At 45.0% G+C, this 21,751-nt stretch overlaps 1 protein-coding gene across 7 annotated transcripts in view; it reads left to right on the top strand.

Annotated features, from left to right (window-relative positions):
* Positions 1-21,347, top strand: part of PAX3 (paired box 3) — an 89,488-nt gene extending 68,141 nt beyond the window's left edge. For 4 of the 7 annotated variants that reach the window (XM_064152770.1, XM_064152773.1, XM_064152771.1 and 1 more), the window contains 4 exons: positions 1,169-1,334; positions 2,122-2,336; positions 18,967-19,213; positions 19,716-21,347. In XM_064152770.1, coding sequence (XP_064008840.1) covers positions 1,169-1,334; positions 2,122-2,336; positions 18,967-19,213; positions 19,716-19,750 — 663 coding nt within the window. In that variant the 3' untranslated portion in view covers positions 19,751-21,347. Of the gene's footprint in view, positions 1-296; positions 311-375; positions 607-1,168; positions 1,335-2,121; positions 2,337-18,966; positions 19,214-19,715 lie in introns of those variants that run through there. The other 3 variants (XM_064152782.1, XM_064152783.1, XM_064152775.1) reach the window with 3 other exon arrangements.
* The last annotated feature ends 404 nt before the right edge of the window (positions 21,348-21,751 follow it).

Genomic DNA, 21,751 nt, shown 5'->3' with positions numbered 1-21,751 from the left:
CATCAGCAAGCATGCCTTGGTGGCTTGCAGGTCAAACTGGCTATGCAGGTGGGCCTTGTAAGATGCTAATGCTCAGTTAAGGGTTTACCTAATTGATAGCATGCACAGATGATTCCTGCATCGTGCCATGACGAATAACCATCTGCTTGTTTACAAGCGCGGGAACCCTCCTTATCTCAAACAACCTCTCTGTTCTGCAGTGGTCCACCTCATGGGCCTGAGTGCTGTGATGCAGAAGTTGCTCTACAATTGCAGCAAGGCAGAGGCTGCACCCTGCTGCAGCTGGTTGTCCTTCCCATCTGTGGCATGTGTAATCACTCTAATATCAATAGTAATCTATGTGTTTTTCAGCTCTTACTACGTTTGCATCTGTGAGGTCTTGTCTTTTCCTTTCTTGGAGGCAATAAGAACCATCCAAGGCTTGGAAAGCTTAAAACATGAACTGAGAATGACGTGAAGGGAAGCAGATTTATGTCCCACTAATCCAGCCCCCATCTGTTTGGTACCCTGGGAACAGATTTCAAAGTGGTTCTGAAATGCTAATCTAGTAGTGAAATCCTGCTCCACTGTTAACGTCAAGTTTACTCAGAGATGTTTTGTACATATGTGAGTGCACCAAGACTTGCTGGGAGGGATTCGTGTGTGTTTTGGACACTGGGCTTTCAAATTAAAAGCTTAAAGTTCTGTTGGTCGTTAGGGCAGTGTACTATCCCAATATCTTAAGTGCAAGCCCCTTCCAAGAGTGCATTAAGCAATGCCGCTAACTCGTCAGCAAATTAAGTGCAAAGGCAATAGACTCCAGAGCAAATAGCTTTGGCTGGCACTGAGCTCAAATGGAGAGAGGTTTTCCCTTCACCATTAAATCTGGTGCTCTGGGGGTAGTGATTGATAGCTATTAAAAGCTCTAAAACTTGAAAGCATTAGTCAGCTCCTTTCTCAGACAAGGCTGTGTTTGACATTTGGAATTCCTGCGTCCTGTCTGACCTGTGGAAGTGTGTGCTAAGGGATCCTTTCTTGTTTGGGAGCTCTGAGCCCTGCACTCCTCTTCTCTCTCAGAGCTCATCTCCTGTCTCAGACACTGAGCACACTTGAAATGCACTTCCCTTATTTCCAAAGCACCTCTGCTAAATGTACCAAAACCTAACGTCCTTGATGAAAATGTTTGTAGGTCTGGTTTAGTAACCGCCGTGCTAGATGGAGGAAACAGGCAGGAGCCAATCAGCTGATGGCCTTCAACCATCTGATCCCAGGAGGATTCCCACCCAGTGCCATGCCGACTTTGCCCACGTACCAGCTCTCAGAGCCCTCCTATCAACCCACCTCCATACCGCAAGGTACAGTAGCCAACAGGTACTTGGGGAAATGTCACTGTGGGGTTTGTGTGCTGACCCACTGGGGGAATGTCTCCTTCTCTAACATACAGAAAGGGAAGGTGGGTAAATAAGTTTATCTGAGAGCAGAAAACCAGCTCTTCATTTCATATTGGGTAGCAGCAAGTGTTAGAATGCCAACAATCTGTCTTAATGTTGTCAGAATTCTGCAGCCTGTGATGGATTTGGAAGGGGAGCTTTGAATTTAGACTCTGCTAGATTTTGCTGTTAAAATCTCATCTGTAGGCTTTGTTCTTTTTCGAGCCAGGTGTCCTGCTCTTCTTGAGACCTGCCTCTTAACTGGAGGTGAAGTGAATGGTCTAGTTCAGGGCATTTTTCCAAACCCAGGGCTTCTCCCATCCATTGCTATGTTCACTACAAACCACAGAGGAATTCCTGTGCTGTGGCCAGGAAGGGAAAGCCTGTTAGCAGCCTTTTAAGCAAATAAAAAGTTCCTTTGTGTTTTGTTTATGTAAAGTATTGCTGTGTCGATCCTGAACAACATCTGCCCACTCAGGCTCGTCTGAAAGCTGCGTGTGCCTAGTGTTAGGATTTCTTGAGTCTGTTTAAAACTCGATGCCATGGTACTGGCCAGGTAAACGTCTAGCAATGTGAAAGATGTGCCTTGCTGCTGAACCAGTCCTTAGATGCAGGTCCTGATGCAATTCTGCCGAGCTTCGCTTCACGTAATGAATGTATTATGCCAGAGAAAAACGAGGAAAACATCTCAACATGTTTCTTTTGCTTCTAGCTGTGTCTGATCCCAGCAGCACTGTCCACAGACCTCAGCCTCTCCCTCCAAGCACTGTACACCAAAGCAGCCTCCCTTCAAATCCAGAGAGCAGCTCTGCCTATTGCCTCCCCAGCAGCAGGCATGGATTTTCCAGCTATACAGACAGCTTTGTGCCTCCGTCCGGACCCTCAAATCCCATGAACCCTGCCATTGGCAATGGCCTTTCACCTCAGGTCAGTCCTGTGTTTTCAGACAGAGGATTTGCTGTATACCAGAACCAAAGAGTCTATTCCCTCAGGCCACTGTATAATGAATTGCCAAATTTAAACCATAATGTATTCTTTATACAAGCCACATGATTTTAGTTTGCTGGCTTCCTTCTTTTCTTATTTTTTCCCCTCCTCCTGGCTGAATCAAGAGTCACAGCTTATATCTAATTTCAAGTGATTTATAATGTAATCATGCAGGCTTCATATTTGCATTCGGTTGTTAAGCAGTCATAACCTGCTGCTCTTCTCCTGAAGATCCAGGACTAGGTCTGGAAATCACTTATGTAGCTTTCTGTGAATAAAATATCTTTTTGAGGTGCTTTCACTGAGGTATTAATGAGTGGACCCGGAAAACAGCAGCCAAGCGGTAGGAGAATAGTTCCGACACTGAGCAGTGTGGCCTGAGACGAGCTCTAATCAAGTTATAAATGCATAAATTAGGAGCAATACCTCTCTCTGGCAATAGAGAGCTGCATGGACACTGTAATTGTTTTTCTAATTTGCATGAGCTCCTTTTAGGAAATCATGTTAATAAATTGCCTTGATAATTGCGTGTCAAAAGGTTGGTTACATTTGCCTACACGCGGCATCTGTCTGAAGCTGACATTATTAGTTAAAGCTTGAAGAGATGGTGGGTTATTTTATTAGGCTGGGCTTTGCCCAGGTGCTTGGGAAGAGCTGTCCACTAGATTCTGAGAAGTCACAAAGAGGATGCAATCTATAATTACAATCAGGAATCTCTTCAGGGCTGAAAGTGAGAGTTTGAACAGCTTTATCTGCTTTCTCCCCTTTTTTTTTCCTCTCAGTGGTTAGAAAAACAGAGAGAAGCTCAGAATGACACAAATGAAAAGTGAAAAGACAATTATACTCAATTACACACTAATCACTGACTATCACCGCTGCCTAAGCAGGGAGAGGGCATTCTAATAGGCAGAAAATGAGATTTTAATGGCACAAAGGGTGGCCAAAATAACGACTCAGATATCTTTGCCTCCTTCGTTTTCTTCAACTTGTGGTTTGCATCTCGGGAGTACAGTTCCTGGTTCCTGTGCAACGGTGATAACTCTGTGCAGCTGAAAAGTTCAAAGGCACCGGAGTTGAAAAGAATGAATAACAAAGGCAATGAAATAAACATTTTTGCCCAAAGGCAAAAGTTCATAAACCTTTTTTTGTAACAGTAAATGTAATTAAGTTTCACAGATTCCTATAGCGGAGAGCGAGGTACAAAACTTTATGGCTTGAAATCTCGAGGAAGGAAAAAAACCCCAACCCAACAGGAAAACAAATGGATGTATTCCCGACAAGACTTGGATGGGCTTGGTTGAAAAGAACTCTGATTTCTAAATGCAATCTCCCACAAAAGCCAGAACATGATGTTGGTCGCTTCATTTATTTATTTATTAGCAGGAGTGTGCCAAGCTCTGTGTCACAAATGCCTTCCTGGGGTTCAGTGTTATTCCATCAGAGGTAGTTGTTAGTGTCAGTTTAAAGGTTTCTCAGTTCTGGTGATGGGAAATGTGATTTTTAATTTTTTTTCTATTATTTTGTTGGGTTTGGTTCCTGCCTCTTCACAAAGCTTTTATTGTCTTGTGACACAGAAGCGGAGCACAGCAGCAAAGAAATCTTGTGATGTCTGGAAGAAGTGGGACAAAAAAGTCAGGCCGGGTTTCTTCCCCTCCCCAAAGTCTTGCTGATTTGAGGGTTGATATAATCAGAAGGAGATTCTAGAGCAGATTAGGTGACTTTAATCAGTTACTGGGCTTCTTTACACCCAGCCCTGAAACTTCAGTTGTTCTGGCTTTTTTTAACTTAGATTTCTGCAATCTTGTTTTACCCCAGTGCTTAGAGCTCCTGGTGGAGTCCTGCAGCTCTACCAACAGGTTTAGAAGGATATTGGTCATTCAGGAGCTGACACCATCACTCATTGTATCCAGTTAACTTTTGAACAGCTTCTTGCCACCTGAGTGCTTACTTTTACTGGCTGTTTAAAGATCCTTCCATTGAATAAAGAGAAAAACCATTCCTAAATTCATGCAGTACTATCAAGTGCTCCTCTAAAGCAGTTTTTGGACCTAAGTAATGATTAGAGATTTGTATAAAATGGGTATGTGTATAAAGTGATGTTATATAGAGAGGGATACAGCCTTGGATCGCTATTGTACGTGCAGCAAATTGTGGGACCGTAGCAGAACAGGGAATGTCTTTATGCCCCAAAGAGCCCTGGGTGTTGGTCATGAACATTGTGACATTTCTGTGTCTGACATGAAGGAGCATCCTCTTGTCACGCTTCCCCAGCTCTCTTCCTGCCTATGTTGAGGTGGTGGTGGCCAGCAAGTCCGGATTTCATGGAGCTAGAGAAACAGGAGTTTTCCTGCTGAGTGGGCATGTTGCAGTGCCCTGCCTGTGTGCATGGAATTTAGATGAGGAAGAAAGAGGGTCTTTTTACTAGCCACTGGGACCACAATAAATCTGGGTGTGTGAGCAATTAACATAATGTTTCCAGCCATCCATGTCTGCCTTGCAGACTCTGGACACTGTGTTTGAAGCTGAATTTACGGTGACTGAAACAGGAGAGAGGGGCTTTGTCTGAAGCCCAAATAATCTTTTGTGATTTTACTCCTTAAAGTGCAGAGTAAAACCTAATACTAGGATTCACCAGATCATATTCTTGCTAGACTTAAACCCCCTTATGCCCTTTAATTCAGTTTATTCCAAGTGAAGGTCTGACATGCAGGCAGGATGTTGTTTCCTTTCTAACTTTGTTCTCAAATACAGTGGAAAAATCTGTTGTGTAAGGCAAGCACAGAGCGAAGGCAGAGGACAAGCAGAGGTGGTTAGGGTGCTGTAATTTCAGTTTTTGTTGTGTTGGCTTTGAATGTGGAAGTTAGAGAGGACTACATGTCTTGGTTTAGCAAGCAGAATGCGCTGCAGCATACCCGTCTCGCAGGCTGGGTAATAAATGCTGTTGCTCTCCAATAGAGTAAGAATAGAACTAGTCTCACCTCGTTGATATTTAGCACTTTCAACACCAAGACGACATCTGCAGATCTCCTCCAGACAACTGATTATTCTCTTTGTCTGTCTGATTTACTTGTTGCTAGCTGGCGAGAGGATCTCTGTATTACAGCGCTGTGAAGGGCTGGGCTTTGCAGGACGGAGCAGGGAAACGATAGGCTCGTTTGTGTTTGATGAAAGAGCAACTCAACTGCAAGCACACCACCTCAGCTAGAGCTCCTTAAATATGTCAGAATGGAGATTATTAGTGTGTAATATATGTAAATTGCATATTTTTGTGTTTTCTATGCCTATTATGCAGCCTCTTGGCTTTCATGAATACGTTTATAGGCAATATCATATTTCCTTTTCAAATTAGGCTTCAGTTGCTCAGTGTATTTTCCTCTAACACACATTTGTTAACTCAGGCTTGTTAAGGGGTAGAATATCTGTGTGTTAATGCGTGTAGGGGATCTAACTGTGCTTCCGACCTGGCACATTCATTTGTGATCCTGGCGCAAATGGTCATCACTGGTTTTTCAGTGCTGCAAAACCCCCTTGCCTAACAACTGCAAGTGTGTGTTCTTACAAGAAAGCAGATTGTTTTTGAGACAGAGTATCAATATTTTGAACTGCTTCATTTAAGATAAGGGAAAAAGCTTTTCCGCTCTACATGGGCATCGCCTGACCTTGCCATGTGCTTCTTATTAGTGCAAAGCAGTGCACTGCCCCACACCAGGCAGTTCAGGCTGTTTGCTGGGTTGGAAGTGTGCTATGTTGGGCTCTCAGTGGATTCACTTGTTGCTGCCCATGAGGCCACTTGCTTCCTGTACTTAACCTGTAGGCTGCCCAGGCATAACTAGTATGACAATGTTATGTTTGTACTGGAAGAACACATGTATGTCATCTGTCTCCTGCTACACAGCATTCTTTTTTTTTTCCCTCCATGCCCTCTAGAAAACCTCTCAAGTCTACTTTTTCCTTTTCCCTGTCATCTTCCCCCATAACTGAGTCAAAGCAGCAGCTGTCAAGGTTGCAGCTTCAAAATGAGAAGCTGCCTAAATGTTGAGTGGGTTGTGTAGAAGGTCATAGCAGACTTTAACAAAGTTTGCCCTTCTTCTGCCACTACCTGGAGCTCAGGAGGAATCTTGATAAGAAAATTCCAGTCTCTTCCGTGAACAGTAGTAGAGATGCAGGCTGTTTCAAGGCTTCTTTCTTCTCCTGTCAAAACATTTCACTGCCTGAGTTTAAGAATTATCCCATAACTCTTTGCTGAGCTAGATCTTGGGCTGCTGGTTTCTCTGAAGCCTTTGAGAGCACTTGGTTTTCATTAACCTGAGGTATGGAGCTGATGGCAGCTGTCGAATCAGTTAGATATGTTCTTAGTGTCTTGTTAACTCTGATTTTAGGGGAAAGACAGGAACCACTGGCTAAAATCTTGCATTCCCTCATTAAATGGGATAGGAGAGGAAAGAAAAACAACGAATAATTTATTGTGCTTTGTCCTATACCTTCTTTCCAATTGCTGTCCAACCAGTTGCCCACAGAAACGTTCCCTTTGGATCCCAGTCCCGCACCAGTGAGGAGCTCACGACCTTTGTCACGCCGAACTTGGCTTTGAGAGCTCTCTGCTCAATGACCCAGGAACATGAGACAAAGCTCAGGGGTTACTTAGTGAGAAATAAAGTTAATTCACATGGTATTGTTGTCATGGAGAAAAGTTTTTGGTGGTTTTGTTTAAATTTGTTAGTTTCTCTTGTTTGAGGATACAAATTTTGTAATTGTTACTGTGCCAGAAGAGTAACATTTCAGATTTGGGGTTTGTGTTGTTTGTTTGTTTGAACCTTGTGGTATTTTAAATATTATAAGTGGACAGATAACACAACATCTGAAATAGATTAATAGAACAAGAATAATACATAGGTGATCATACATTTCAAATGTCCACCTTGACTTCTCTCTCTGGATGTCCTTGCCTATCTATCCCCAGAATGCCTAAAAGTTGGAGCAGGTGAGGCTACAGCCATAAAACCCCAAATCATAGAATCATAGAATCAACCAGGTTGGAAGAGATCTCGAAGCTCATCCAGTCCAACCTAGCACCCAGCCCTAGCCAATCAACCAGACCATGGCACCGAGTGCCTCATCCAGTCTTTTCTTGAAGACCTCCAGGGACGGTGCCTCCACCACCTCCCTGGGCAGCCCATTCCAATGCCAATCACTCTCTCTGTGAAGAACTTCTTCCTAATATCCAGCCTATACTTTCCCTGGCACAACTTGAGACTGTGTCCCCTTGTTCTATTGCTGGTTGCCTGGGAGAAGAGGCCACCCCCCACCTGGTTACAATGTCCCTTCAGGTAGTTGTAGACAGCAATGAGCTCTGCCCTGAGCCTCCTCTTCTGCAGGCTGCACACCCCCAGCTCCCTCAGCCTCTCCTCACAGGGTTTGTGTTCCAGGCCCCTCCCCAACTTTGTTGCCCTTCTCTGGACACCTTCCAGCACCTCAACATCTCTCTTGAACTGAGTGGCCCAGAACTGGACACAGGACTCAAGAAAGAAAAAGCTGTGAACTTCTCTGAGAATGGAAGGCAGTTGTGTGTAACATCAGGAGAAAATAGAAGAGAAAAAAGATTAACAAAACCCAACACAGCTATCTGAAGTAGAAAAATCTAAGAATTAACTAACAGAATTGTCTAGGCTGGTAAAGAACTTTAAGACCATTGAGCCCAAGCATTAACCCAACACTACCAAATCCACCACTAAACTGTGTCCCTCAGCACTGCATCTATATGGCTTTTAAGTCCTCCTAAGGATGACAATTCAACCACTTTCCTGGACTTCCACTTTTAGGGCTTGACAATGTTTTCCAGGAGGAAATTGTTCCTAATGCCCAACCTAAACCTCCCCTGCTACATCTTAAGAGCATTTGCCCATATCCTATGGCTTGCTATTTGGGATAACAAACCAACACCACACCTCATTCCAAACTCCTTTCAGGGAGCTGGAGAGAATGATTAGGTCTCCTCTAAGCCTCCTCTCCCGGCTGAAGAATCCCAGTTCCTGCAGCCACTCCTCATGAGATTGGTTCTCCAGACCCTTCACCAGCTTTGTTTCTCTGCTCCTGCACTTCAATGTCCTTCTTGTAATGAGGGGCCCCAAACTGAACCCATTAGCTGAGTGGAGGAGAACAGTTGCCTCTCTAGTCCTGCTGGCCACACTGTTTTGATACAGAGAACTGGCAGGGTGTATATGGAACCCCAGGTTCTTGGTTTTCTTCACTTTTAAAAGGTTTCTCTTCCTCTGTAGTAATCTGTACCATTTGGAATGTGCACAGGGAGAGTATTCACTGTCACTGTGGTCTTTAAGATATTTTTTTGCTCCATGTAGAAGTCCATTTTAAACCACTTGTAAAGTGAAAGTATGAGTCAGTCCTTCAGAGAGTAGAAGCTTGGCATGGGCTCATGAACTTCATTACAGAATTAGAGTTTACAAAATAGAAATATCAACAGGAATTTGACTACTTGCATATTTCTTCAGCTAAGGACTGATTCACGAATGAGGGCTTTGTTGTCAGTCACCAGAGATGGCTCCTGGAGGTCCTTTGCATTTTAGATACTAAACCCACCACAGCAGGAGTCAGTGGAAAGCATGAATCGTGGTGGGATCAGCAAGAGCTGAACTTCCTTACTGGCCTCAATTTCCTCCAACATTTCCTACCTCTTTAGAGAATTGGTTTATTTGTACCTTCATTTTTGCCAGCATATCAGTAGTGATCATCATTTTCTTATAAAAGCAAGACTGAGTGCTGAGTGAGAAGGCAAAGTGGCTTTTAGTGGTTAAAATAGCAAAACCCCACTTTTATTTGTCCCCATTGTTAATTAGCCTAATGACAGAGGTGCTCATTGATAGGAACCTCATGAATAAACCCTTCCTGACTGGTTGGGTTCCTCCAATTTTTATTGTCCAGCATCTTTCCCTGCTGCCCTCCTACATTTGTGGATGACTTTTTGCTTTTACCTAAATGGTTTGGATTTGTGGCCAGCATGTTGAGGGAGTTGGTTCTACTCCTCTGGTCTGGTGAGACCTCATTTGCAGTGCTATGTCCAGCTCTGGAGTCCTCAGCACAAGAAAGACTTGAACCTGTTGGAGCAGATCCAGAGCAAGCCCCCAGACTGATCTGAGGGCAGGAAACTCTGCTGTGAAGACAGGCTGAGAGAGTTGAGGTGGTTTTGGCCTGGACAAGGCTCTGGTGAGACCTTACTCATAGAATCACTGAATGTTAGGGTTTGGAAGAGACCTCCACTGATCATCCAGTCCCACCCCCCTGCATAAGCAGGATCATTCAGGGCAGGCTGCAGAGGAATTCATCCAGGCAGGTTTTGAAAGTCTCCACAGAAAGAGACTCAACAACCTCTCTGGGCAGCCTGTTCCAGTGCTTCATCACCCCACCCTCACCATAAAGAAGTATCTCCTCGTGTTGAGGTGGAACCTGCTGTGTTCCAGCTTGTGCCCATTGTTCCTTGTCCTATCTCTGGCCACCACCAAAACCACACTATCACCTTCATCTTAACACCGACCCCTCAGATCTTTATAGGCTGTGGTAAGGTCCCCTCTCAGTCTTCTCAAGACTGAACAGGCTGAGGTCTCAGTCTTTTTTCACAGGAGTGATGTTCACGTGCTTCAGTCATCCTTGCAGCTCTCCATAGGGTTCTCCACCAGATTCCTGTCCCTCTTGAACTGGGGAGCCCAAAACTGAGCACAGTATTTCAGGTGTGGTCTCACCAGGGCAGAGCCGAGGGGAGGAGAACGTCCCTAGACCTGCTGGACTTGTGGTCTTTTGGTACTTAAAGATGTCTCTAAGAAGGATGGGGACAGATGTTTTAGCAGGGCCTGTTGTGACAGGGCAAGAGGTGATGACTGTAAACTGAGGCGAAAGTTAGACTAGATGGAAGAAATTTTCCACATCAAGGATACTGAAACACTGGCAGAGGTTGCCCAGAGAGGTAGTAGATGCCCTATCCCTGAAAGACTTCAGAGTCAGGTTGTTAAGGGCTTTGATCAACCTGATTTGGTTGATGTGCTGACTGCAGATGATCTTTGAAGGTCTGTTCAAATCCAAAGCGAGCTATGACTTTGTAGCAAACTCCCACCTGTAAACCCAGCCATCTAGGTGTAGATCATGCAGTGGATGTGGCTGTATGGCCAAAGATTGAATTAGGTGAGAGTCCTGCTGTGAAAGCTTGGCAGATCCCATCCCCTGGCCATCTGCCAGACCAAAAGAAAAGGAAAAGAAACCAAAATCACTTTGTGTTTATTTTGCTTTCAGAGAGAATAAACCCATGTTACCCCAGTGTGGAGGGAAGGTGTGAGAGAGCCCTGCTAGTGACAGCTGCTCTGACCAGAACCTGTCTTTCGTGCTTTTGGTTGAGTAGAGTTTGGGAGGAGACAAGTTCACAAGCAGGGAGGAACTCTGTCTCAAATCTAGGCTTGTTATGAATTGTTATAAGCAACACTGCCATATCTAAGCTTTTAAACTCATGAGCTTATGATCTCTGATTGATTTTGTGTGTGCTTAGATATCCACTGTATTTGTCATATAAAGCTGTGAGTGTGTAGAGGCTGGAAAAGACCTTTGGTATGATTGAGTCTAACCACTAACCCAGCACTACCAAGTGACCATTCAATTGGCTGCCTAGGAGAGCAGACTGACCTTCCCCTTGCTCCTGCTTCCTCTGGGGTACGTGTAGAGAGCGAGGTCCCCCCTCAGCCTCCTTTTCTCCAGGCTTAACCACCACAGTTCCTTCAGCCACTCTTCACAAGACTTGCACTCTAGAACCTTCTCCATCTTTGTTGCCGTTCTCTGGACCTGGGCCAGCACCTCCAACGTCCTTCTTGCAGTAAGAGACCCAAAACTGAGCCAAAGATTTGAGGGGTGGCCTTGCCACTACTGAGTACAGGGGGATGATCCCTGCCCTGGTCCTGCTGGTCACTCTGTTCCTCATGCAGGACAGGATATTGTTGACCTTCTTGCATTTGAGTGCTCTCAAGAGTAGAATCATAGAGTCATAGAATCAACCAGGTTGGAAGAGACCTCCAAGATCATCCAGTCCAACCTATCACCCAGCCCTAACCAATCAACTAGACCATGGCACCAAGTGCCTCATCCAGTCTTTTCTTGAAGACCCTCAGGGATGGTGCCTCCACCACCTCCCTGGGCAGCCCATTCCAATGGGAAATCACTCTCTCTGTGAAGAACTTCTTCCTAATATCCAGCCTATCTTGGCCACCTGAGCATGGGCTGGCTCATATTCAGCTGGCTGTCGACTGACACCTCTGGGTGCTTTCCTTCTGTGTTTTACCTTTTCAATCACTGTGATGCTTCTGAAGCTTTTCCTTACCGCCAGGAGCCACAGGACCATCTCCTTTTTGAATGATGTTGGTAATGTTACCCAGTCCTGTCACTCTGTCATTAGCACCTGAAATAAGACACAAGTTTAGTGACAGGCTGAGATTGTGGTCAACACCAGTAATCTCCTGTAGATCAAAATGTAATTCACAAAGAATCAAGTTATCCCCTTAACTCCCCTAACTGTAGCCGCAGCATAGCTACTGCTGCTGTCTGCTAGTGCAAAACCAGTAGGAGGTCTCATTCGAGATCAGCGTGCAGAAGGTCACATCATCAAGTGGTCAAAGTCAGTGTGCTCACTCCTCTTTTCAGTAACCAAATACATGCTTCCTAGCGTTTGCCATTTGGTGTGGAAGGCTTTAGTTTGGTTTCTTCATCTATCCAGCAGAAATATTCATAGATACATATATAAAATGAATCAGCACTGTGGTTTGAGATCTGTGTAGCTAATTAACTTTAATTACTCCTCTAGAATCTCCCAGTCTAACGCACTGTAACCACCCTTTTTGTGTTCTTTCTGGTGTGATATTTTGGTTTTGAGAGGTTTTTCTCCAGTGAAAAGAGTTACCAGCAGGTAATGCCATTCATCTCAGAAGGAGTTGGAAATGTTCAGTGTTGGTGATGAATGAGGGTATCTGACCCACATCTGTTTTCCATTAGAATGGAACATTGCCCTGACATCGTTAGGAGCATTTGTCAAGATTCCCTGGACAGAGCTTCTGTAAATTACATGCTGCAAATGTGTCAGGGTCAGATAAGAGGATATCATTAACTCGACTAAAGTTTACTCATGATTCTGTCAGTTCAACTTAATACGTTAACTGCCAGCGATTTTCCTTGAGCTGTTTCATTAAATCTTTCATTCATAGGGCAGGGAAAGTCGGGGGGGGGATGTATTGCAGCACCCAAAAAATATCACACATGTTCTTCTCTCGTAAATCATATTAATTGCAGGCATGGTCACAAAGCACATTAAATTCAGGCATGCGTAAATGAATTAAAACATATGAGAATTTTATTGTGCCCATGGTGGGTCTTACACCCCCAAATGCCAACCACCCTTGGCAGGCAGAGTGTTTTGTTTAGGCAGAAGAAGCTTTGTCTCAGTTTAATGGCCTTTATTTCCTTGATAAAAGAAGTGTTTTCTAGTGGCTGATAATGGCCCAGATGTTGGGTACCTGATCTTAAAGGCTTTCATTGTTCAGTTGGTCTTTCAGGATCGCATCCTCAGCTCCTGATGGTGTGTTGGCACCCCCACGCTCCCCTCCAAAGGGGTTTGTCCCGGTGAACATTTTGGATGGGTTTAGATGTGCTGTCTTCTGTGGAGTCTGGTTGTTGCAGGTCACTGTTCTCTGTGCTATTCCTAATTGCACCTTTGGTTTCTGATGGAACTGCCCAGGGAGGTGCTGGAGTCGCCATCCCTGCAGGTGTTGAAGCCAAGCCTGGATGAGGCACTTAGTGCCATGGTCTGGTTGACTGGCTAGGGCTGGGTGCTAGGTTGCACTGGCTGAGCTTGGAGGTCTCTTCCAACCTGGTTGATTCTATGATTCTATTTTACCACAGAATCCCAGAATCCCACCAGAGGGAGTATTGGAAGGAACCTCTGGGAATCATCCAGTCCAACCTCCTATGCTAAACCAGGGTTACCCAGAGCAGGTTGCCCAGCACTACAATGTCCAGACAGGTTTCCTCCAGGAAAAGAGACTCCACAATCTGGAAAGTATGATCCAGGGCTCTGACACCCTCATAGGAAGGAATTTTTTTCCTCATGTTTAGGTGTCTCCTCCTGCACTCCAATTCGTGCCCGTTGCCCCTTGTTTTATCACTGAGTACCACTGGAAAGAGGCTGCCCTCACCCTCTTTCCTCCTGCCCCATGGATAGTGAGATCTCACAGTCTTCTCTGGGCTAAACAGCCCCAGGTCTCTCAGCCTACCTTTGTCAGAGAGCTGTGCCAGTCCTGACATCATCTTTGTAGCCTTCCTTGGACTTCCTCCAGTGGTTCCTCTCCAGTTTGAACCCAGAACTGGACCCAGTACTCCAGATGTGGCCTGACTAGGTCAATTATATAGACTGTTTTTTATTAGATAGACTCAGAGGCCATGTGCCAACATGTCTGCTTTGCGTTTTGTACATCTGAGAACAAAATACATGGAGCCCAAAGCCTCACAGCCCAGAGGGGTTATTTTCAGCTATAGGACTTCTTTTTATGAATAGACAGAATACTTGGAGCAGCATTTGGGTTCTAGGTGTTAAATCAGCCCTTGATTTTAGTTTAAACTCCTCTGGGATCTAGGTCAGCAAGACTGACACTGCATTGGCTTTCCCAAAGGAATTTGGAGGGCAGTGATTTGAGTAGATGGTAGATTGCATACGTTTATTTTCTTGCTGAAGCAGTCAGCTCTGCTCAGTCATTTCGAACTATACTGCTGCCTGTCAGCAGAAGGTCTGACCTGCAAAGCCCAGACAGTGATGTGTCTCTTTTTTATTGTGAAGCTGAGAGTGCTGAGCATTGTGCAGACTTGGCCCATCGATGACTTTCTAATAGATGAGGTGAAAGTCAGCCATGCCCTTCCTGTAGCTCCTTGCATAGGTGATAAGGTCAGGGCACTCACTGCACACAATGCTTCTGCCCTGAGGCTACTTCCCATACTGCTCTCAAAACAGACATGGCCAAAAATCTAATTACTTAGGTATTAATGAACTGCAGGATGACTCCAAAGGCCTCTGAAGAAGATATTTCTGAAAATATGGTTTCTGTTCTGCCATCAGCTTTCTCCACCTCAGAGACAGAGAGCTCTCAGGTCTGCTTTCAAGGGTCTGTGCTCCAAGGGCTTTATTTAGGTGCACATGCACTGACTGAAAATCACAGAATGCCAGCATGGCAGGGGTAGGAGGTGACCTCTGGAGACCATCTAGTCCAGCCCCCCTGCAAAAGCATGGTCACCCAGAGCAGTTTGCCCAGGACTGCAACTCTCCAAAGAAGAGGCTCTACAACCTGTTGAGATCATTGAGTCCAATGACTAACTCTGCCAAGTCTGGGACTAAACCATGAGTTGGAGCACAATGTCTCTGTGTCTTTGAAGCACCTCCAGGGATGGGGATTCAACCATCTCCCAGGGGGACCTGTTCCAGTGTTAACCCTTTCAGTGAAGAAGCTTCTCTTAATACTCAACTAAACCTCTCTCAGTGCAACCTGAGGCTCTTGTCCTATCTCTGTTACTCAGAAGAGTCTGAACCTCACCTTGCTTCAACCTCTTTTCAGGGAGTTCTAGAGAGTGGGAAGGTCTCCCTTGAGCTTCCTTTTCTCCAGGCTAAGCAACCTGAGTTCCCTCAACCACTCCTCATGTAAACTGTTCTCCAGACTCTTCACCATCTTTGTTGTCCGTCTCTGGACCCACTCCAGCACTTCAATGTCCTTCTTGCAGTGAGTGCCCCAAAACTGAACCCAGTACTAAGGGTGTGCCCTTGCCAGTGCTGATTACAGTGGCTGTTTGTTCAACTCAAGTAGCTGTTTGTCCAGCTGAAGCATGTGTGTGTGAGAGTGCCACGGAGCCCAGACCCTTCGCCCTGCTCTTGTAACACCATGGCGAAGGCCTGTAAATGCTGGGCTCACAGAGGTGCTGTGTGGGAAGGGAAGAGGCTGTGTGCTTATTTCTGATCAGCCACGTGTGCTTTAATCTCTGCTCTAACCCCTCACACCCCTGCCAGCAGAAATCATGCCCAGAGGGACGATTTTCAACACCAATGCTTACGTTGAGCTGTGTTTTTATGGCTCTTTCTCTTCTAACTCTTCACTTCACAGGACAGGAGTGTCCTAAGTGGACACAGGTTCTGCTACTGCATTGTCCTGAGCCAATGTCAGGTCACTGAGGATGCTGGATTTTCAGGATTGTGTGATTTTCCAAAGGTACAAAAGAAACCCTTTTGTAATTCCTTCTGCTAGTTTGAAGCAGGCTGGAATGTTTTGGTGAGACAAACTAGGTTGCAGGCTGTGAAAGGGAAGCAGTGGTGATGGCTACTGCACTCATAGGCTTGCTGGGAAGTATAAAAACATAAGTCAAAACATAGATAACACACTTGGCATCTCTCTCTTGGGCTGCTGGCTGAGCTGCAGCTCTCTAACCTCACCCTCCAGTTTGGGCTAAGCCACTTTGCTTCCTAACCCCCTGGCTGAACCTCCATTCTTCCTTGGGACTGGGGTAAGGTTGAGAGGGTCAGGGGAAAGGTGCAGGGGTGGTTGGGAGCCCCTCCTGGGGACTCAGGTTTCTGGGAGGGGAGTTGTGTTTCTGTATTACCTTTTCCCTTGTCTATATCTGTCTATAGCTGTATCTATTGTAAATACCTGCTTTAGAAATCACTCAGACTAGACTCAGTGGCTCTGGAAATATGAATGAAGCTTATATTTACAGCTGGCACAATAGACAAGCAGATAGTTACAGTATATACAGTTATAGACAGAAATAGACAAGGGAAAAGGTAATACAGAAACACAACTCCCCTCCCAGAAACCTGAGTGCCCAGGAGGGGCTCCCAACCACCCCTGCACCTTCCCCCTACCCCTCTCAACCTTACCCCAGTCCCAAGGAAGAATGGAGGTTTGGCCAGAGGTTAGGAAGCAAAGTGGCTTAGCCCAAACCGGAGGGTGAGGTTAGAGAGCTGCAGCTCAGCCAGCAGCCCCAGCAAGAGTGATACCAAGTGTCTTATCTATGTTTTGACTTATGCTTTTATACTTCTCAGCAGGCCTAGGAGTGCAGTAGCCATCACCATTGTTTCCCTTTCACAGCCTGCAATCTAGCTCTTCTCACCAAAACATTCCAGCCTGCTTCAAACTAGCACATTCATAACATGGAAAACCTCATTAAAACAATATTTAGAACTGTCAAAAGCCTTTCAGGAAGCAGTTTGTAGAAGACAAAAATTGAGCCTGACTATTTCAGCTTTTAGGGGATGAAATGCTGTGTAAATGAGGGGAGTTTGCAATCTCTGGTGATTCCAGAGAGTTTCTAAATTGCTTTTTGATTAACTTCAAATTCCTTTAATAGGTTTTGTGCATTGCAAAAGTTGTTTGAAGTAAACAGTAAATATCTTATAACCTGCATCCAAATTCCTCTTTTGTGTTTATAACTGAAAATTAAGTAAAGGAAGGCTTGGGATAGATTTTTGTAAGCTTCATTTTGCACAAATGCTTCCATTCAAGGAACATTCAGTGAACACCATCACTTAGACTCATGGATTTGAGCTTGGTAAAACAGAAGTGAACATTCTACTGCTCTGAGTAACTGGACTTCTTCCTCATCAGTTTTGGTGTCTGTGGAATATCTTGAGTGCATCTGATGCAGAGATGTTTCGTGCTCCTGAGGCAGGTATCTGGGGATCTCTTCTTGGTATACTCTGTGCCTCTTGTTCCTGATGAGACGTGAAGCCTCAATAGATATTCCTAACTCCTTAAACCATAGAATCAACCAGGTTGGAAGAGAGCTCCAAGCTCATCCTGTCCAACCTAGCCCCCAGCCCTAGCCAAGCAACCAGACCATGGCACCAAGTGCCCCATCCAGGCTTTGCTTGAACACCTCCGTGGATGGCAGCCCATCTCCACCACCTCCCTGGGCAGCCCATTCCAATCACTCTCTCTGGCAAAAACTTCCTCCTAACATCCAGCCTAGACCTCCTCTGGCACAATTTGAGACTGTGTCCCCTTGTTCTGTTGCTGCTTGCCTGGCAGAAGAGCCCAACCCCACTTGGCTACAGTCTCCCTTCAGGTTGCCCTGAGTCTTGTTTCCTTTATTTAAGGAACAAAGCTCAGAGCTGGAACCACAGGCTCCCTACAATATTGATCCCTTTTCCTTTGCAATGGAAGATAAATGCAGTTCAGGAGGAAGAATCAGATCTGCAGGAGCCAGACAAGCTTTAATTTGTTCTTTACCAGATGGCCTTCATTTCTAACAGTATCTTGTTAGCTTATGGTACATAGTGCAGTAAACCAAAATGCTTATCAAATAGTGGCTCAGGTATTTGTAGTGCCTGTTTTGGAGGACGAGCAACCTGTAGATGATCAGAATACACTGTTTTGGCAGAAGCTCTACGTCACCCATCTGTTACAAGCCACAGACTCCTTCTCAGGCTTTGAAGTGCAACACTGCAGCAGAAGTAAGCAATTCTCTCAGTTGTGCTTATTCTCAAGCTGCACTCTAGAGATGTGCCAGCAGAGGAAACACAGCAACCTGCAGCAGGAGGGATTTCTGTACACCAGGAACTTCTCTCTGTAGCTTCCTTTGCTCCAGCTTGGAAGTACAGGTGCTTTACATACTTCTTTTCTCTCTCCTGCTGGAGATGATGGCCCAGAGGGCTGTGCTCTTGTTGGGACAGCTCGTATTTTCCACTGATCTCCTGACTGCTCTGATTTCATAACTGTTCATGTACAAGCAACTTATTAAGGAAGTCACAGCTGACTTGAAGCTGGCCCGGAGTGCCTGACCATTTCTGTGGTGCCTTCTGAGTATGAAGCTGAGAACTGGTGTTGGCACCAGCACTTTTCCGCACCCATTTCTTTGCAGGCCAGCACACAGGGATTGCAGCAGCGGAACTTGTGGCTACTCAGACTGCTGCATGTGTTCAGGGTGTTCTGGGTGCTGGGATTCTTTGTTACTTTCATCAGTAGTGTCACCGTGGGCTGCTCCAAATTAATTTCATTTTAATGACTGCTGTTCTTGGGGAAATACTGTGGGAGCTTTGTCCCAGCTTTTCTTTCTGTGTAGATAATGCAAGGCAGCATAGCTGAAGAGCTGCTGCTTGCTTCTTGTTCTCTTATGATTGAGTCTTCAAAGAATAAACATCTGCAGAGATCCCAGCTGGGGCATAGGATCAGATGCTCTAAAATCATAGAAGTTTTTAAACTGATTTTCCATATTTGCCCTTGGCATGAGATCAACTAGATAATCTTTAAGGTCTCTTCCAACTCAAACCATACTGTGATGCTATGATTGGTTTGTGTTGGTTGTTAGTTTTGACTTTGGTGGATGATGTGACCAGATTCCACTTCCTCTTCGGATGGGGTGCTCAAAGCAGAGTTTGAATGTCATTAAGTTTGCCTGGTTTAGGGAATCAGACAATGGACTTGAGAAGTCCTGTGGCTTTGTAAGCAATGCAGTCCTCCTCATATTTAAATTGTTTCTGTTATTCTGCCTTTTCTTTTAGGTAATGGGCCTCCTGACTAACCATGGTGGTGTACCTCACCAACCCCAAACTGATTATGCCCTGTCCCCTCTAACTGGGGGCCTGGAGCCCACCACCACTGTCTCAGCCAGCTGCAGCCAGCGGTTAGATCACATGAAGAGTTTAGACAGCCTGCCAACATCCCAGTCCTACTGCCCACCAACCTACAGCACCACAGGTTACAGCATGGACCCTGTCACAGGCTACCAGTATGGACAGTATGGACAAAGTGAGTACCGTGACCTTTACTGTGCTGTACTGCTTCGTCAGCCTGAACTTTCTGTCTAACAAAGAGAGCTATGAGCAGAGATCCTAAGGGCTGGCTTCTCCTCCTCTCTGCGACTGAGTGGAGATAGCTGGTTGTTCGAGCAAGATTTCTGCTGCATAATTATTTTCTTAAGTGATGTCAACAACATCTTGATGTTATTAATTGTTGAGACTTGAAACCTGATTGCCATTAGGTAAAACATAAGGGTTGTCCAAAATGAAATAACCACTGGCATTCTGCTATTAGAAACACATGTTCTTAATGAGGTCAGCTCAAGAATCATTACAGTGCATAATCCCAGATACATTGAGTTTTGTCAAACTTGTCCCAGGAATAAAAATATTAGTCCCTTTCCTTTGATATATCAGTATTAAATATGACAATGTCAACCTGTAGTTGGCATGGCCCCATGCTGCGAGGTTGTCACAGCATGACTTGAAAAGCTTCTCTTGCTTTTTTGCAGGTGCCTTTCATTATCTGAAGCCAGATATTGCATAAATGAACTGTCCACTTCAAGCTAAAGCTGGTCTTATTTTCCGGTCTCACTCCAAGGCTTGGATACGAGAGATCTTCTCAACACACTGCAGTCTAAACTGGGGCAGTCCCACTGAGAGAAGCAGGCTTCTTGTGTTCTCTCCAGTCATAGCTTTTAGTTGACTTTTGAAGGCTGGACAAAGCTACGCAGAAGACAAAGGCCAAAAGCAATAAGGAACAAATAAATCGGCCACGGTTCATTGTGACTGGCTATACAAATGAGAGCAGCGTTTAACCCTGCTGCCTGGCAAAACATTCCACTTTTTGTTGTTGAAATTAATGTGCATTGATTGGGACAAATGGAACATTCTGAAACTTGGAGCAGTTGAGCTCTGCCTACTCTGACTCATCTGACAGCCAGTGCTGACTTCACTCCAACTTCAAAACTGCGCTGTTTCTGCAGCAGGGGCGGGAGGAACTCTTTCTGTTGTAGACACTGGAAACTGTCACCAAGAGGCAATGCCACAGTCCATAGGAAGCTAAGATGAGTGCAAAAGACTTCCAGAGCACCCCATTGGTTACCTTACTGTGCTTTTGTAATCATCTTGTTAATAACTATCACTTAAAAGTTTTGCTTTACGAAAACATCAAGATCTTGTGTACCCCAAAAAGCAGGTTTTAGCTTGCTGCCTGTGCTTCTCCTAGTCTCTTGGCTAGGATACCTCCTCTTTTTGAGCAAACGTGGGAGGAAAAGGTCTCCAACAACACAGCTGATTTTTCCCAACTGCCTAGCAATGTGCAATACTGTGTACCTCACCCAGGCTTTGGGATCACCCAAAGTCTTAGAGATAGAAGCAGAACTATATTTTTGCAGGTACTTTTATTTTTGCAGTGCAGAATTCCTGATGGCAGAACATGAAAATGTTGTGGTCTGCTGGAGGACTCAACTCCAGCTCCTTGATCCCGATTTAAAGGTCACGTTCAGGAAAAGGTAGGAAGAAATGGCAAGGTTTACATTTTGTTTTATTTAGCGATGTACAGGGCCTGTATTTGACACATTTGTTTAAATTATACAGCGAGATCCAATAGAGAAAAAGAAAATATAACTCTAGGAACCAAGGTTTACAAGAAGTTTGCGTTGTGACATTTTAGAATGTCAATAAACTGTGTTTTGTGATGTTGAGAGGAAGAGGAAGATGGAAGGCGACGTTATTTATTTCTCTCTATTCTTAGAACAAGGGGGGGAGGCAGAACACAAATACATTCCTTTTAGCGTTAAGGACTATGAAGTAGTGAGCTAGATTAGGTTCAGTACAGAGGTTAGGTCACACATGGGTCTTACAGATGATGGAGAAACGAAATGTTATCTTTGTGTTGCAGCCTCTACAACAACACCTGTTGTTTAAAAAAGCCAAACGAAAAACCACCACCACCAAACCCCAAACAACAGCAACAATAAGGAACAACAATAAAAAAGAAACCTGTAAAAAGCTCAGTAAATATTTACTATTTATAATGATGAAACATTATGAAGACTTGCAAAGCACTGATGATTTTTGTCCTAAAATGTAGTATTGTGCTAAATACATTGATACATTTTAATCTGAATATCATGAAGAAATAAACCATGTTATCTTCAACGCAAACTGGACCTGCCATGGGAGTGTGTTCTGTGCTGGAGCCTCAGGCAGCCCCTGTGCCTGACCTAGGATGAGAAAGTTGCCCTCACTACAAGACATTGAGTGCTGGAGTGGGTCCAGAGAAGGGCAGCAGAGCTGGTGAAGGCTCTGGAGGACAGGTTGTCTCTGGAGTGGCTGGGGGAACTGGGGTTGTTTAGTCTGGAGACAAGGAGGTTCAAGGGAGACCTTTTCTCTTTCTATAATTCCCTGAAAGGGAGATTGCAGCAAGGTGGGGGTTGGTCTCTTCTTAGAATCACAGAATCAGTCAGGGTTGGAAGGGACCACAAGGACCATCCAGTTCCAACTCCCCTGCCATGGGCAGGGACACCCTACTCTAGAGCAGGCT

Source organism: Pogoniulus pusillus, chromosome 13 (assembly GCF_015220805.1).
Source record: "Pogoniulus pusillus isolate bPogPus1 chromosome 13, bPogPus1.pri, whole genome shotgun sequence".
NCBI lineage: Eukaryota > Metazoa > Chordata > Aves > Piciformes > Lybiidae > Pogoniulus > Pogoniulus pusillus.
The sequence above is the reverse complement of the archived record's forward strand: the minus strand, read 5'-3'. Positions and strand labels throughout refer to the sequence as shown.